Raw genomic sequence first — 1569 nt, 5'->3', positions numbered from 1 at the left:
CTCTCTCTCTCTCTCTTCTTTTTTTTCTATACCGTACTGTAATTTAACACCCATCTCTCTCCTCCTCCCCCAGACAAAGTGGTGGAAAACCCATGTGACAACTGGAAGTGTGTTCACGGCGAATGTTCTCTAGATGGCCGCATGGTCTACTGTATCTGTAACGAAGGATATACGGGAGACCACTGCACTGACTTTGTTGGCATTACAAGGATGCTCTAAACTACAACGCCTTCAGCCAAAAGAAAAAGAAAAAAAAATATATACCATAGTCGTAGTACTAACAGACCTGTCATTTTATAATAATATAGGTCTACACATTTTCTGACTTACAATAAATGCAATATTATAATATCGTTTTTCTATATGAGCATACTGGTTATATTTTAACACATAAACATTTTTTAGAAACTATTAAATATTCTTTTCCTGCAAAATGAAATTGTTGTTTAATCTATTTCAAGCCTACGCTACATTCTTACCCTTTGTCTAAAACAGTAACATTATCAGTGAAACCATTGAAAGACTCAGACGCAAATCTCTTATGCTAAGCAAGGTGGTTCTGACCTATCTCGAAATCTAAGATTTATTTATATTGAAAACGAGGGACGTTTTTAAAATGTGTTTTCTTTTGTCTCAGAATGTAAATATACAAGGATTTTTTAATTGATAAGGGCACAGATACCACTCAAAGAAAAGACACAAGTCACCAATCATGCTAAAGGTTTAAAAGAAGAAACCTCATCCTCCTCCTCATCATCAAGTGCCAGATCTGCGGCAGACATCGGCGATCATAATTCTCCATTCATTCCTTTGCTCGGATGCGCTTTAAAAAAAAGCTATGTTACCCTGATCTTTCCCCGTTACTCATCTGTTTAGGCTCTCTAAGTAGGTATATAAACCTACGAGAAGAAATAATTGTGAAATGGAAAATACCCGGGGAGAGGAAAGCAACGTTTGCTAAGTGCAAGAATTGCTTATGTCTCTCCCAAATAATGTTTTCTTAATTGAGATCAAAGGTCAAAGTATGGACTCCGGGTGTCTTGGGCATGCCCGTCTCACTCTCACAAGAGAAATCTGAAAAATTTAACTCCCCAAACGACCCGATTTAGGTCTTATAGGCGGCAGGGTGTTTCGAAATTGGTGACCAGGGCGAATTTGAAACCCATCTCTTAGCAAACAGAAGGAGATGCTCGATAGAACAACGTTCTAACAGACAGAAAGAGATGCTCGATAGAACAACGTTCTAACAGACAGAAGGAGATGCTCGATAGAAGAACGTTTTAACATACTCAAGGGAATGTTCGATAGAACAACGTTCTAACACAAGGAAATGTTCGATAGAACAACGTTCTAACAGAAGGAGATGTTCGATAGAACAACATTCTAACACAAGGAAATGTTCGATAGAACAACGTTCTAACACAAGGAAATGTTCGATAGAACAACTTTCTACCAGAAGGAAATGTTCGATAGAACAACGTTCTAACACAAGGAAATGTTCGACAGAACAACTTTCTACCAGAAGGAAATGTTCGATAGAACAACGTTCTAACACAAGGAAATGTTCGA

General features: G+C 37.9%; 1 protein-coding gene across 1 annotated transcript in view; it reads left to right on the top strand.

Annotated features, from left to right (window-relative positions):
• The window catches only part of LOC106012530 (slit homolog 3 protein-like), an 18452-nt gene extending 18233 nt beyond the window's left edge, over positions 1-219 (top strand). The window contains exon 4 of the mRNA XM_013085726.1: positions 74-219. Within this exon, the coding sequence (XP_012941180.1) occupies positions 74-219 (146 nt within the window). The remainder of the gene's footprint in view (positions 1-73) is intronic.
• Positions 220-1569: the final 1350 nt, after the last annotated feature.

This window comes from Aplysia californica, unplaced genomic scaffold (genome assembly GCF_000002075.1).
Source record: "Aplysia californica isolate F4 #8 unplaced genomic scaffold, AplCal3.0 scaffold00401, whole genome shotgun sequence".
NCBI classification, from domain to species: Eukaryota; Metazoa; Mollusca; class Gastropoda; order Aplysiida; family Aplysiidae; genus Aplysia; species Aplysia californica.
Note: the sequence above shows the minus strand (reverse complement) of the source record. Positions and strands in the feature narration are given on the sequence as shown.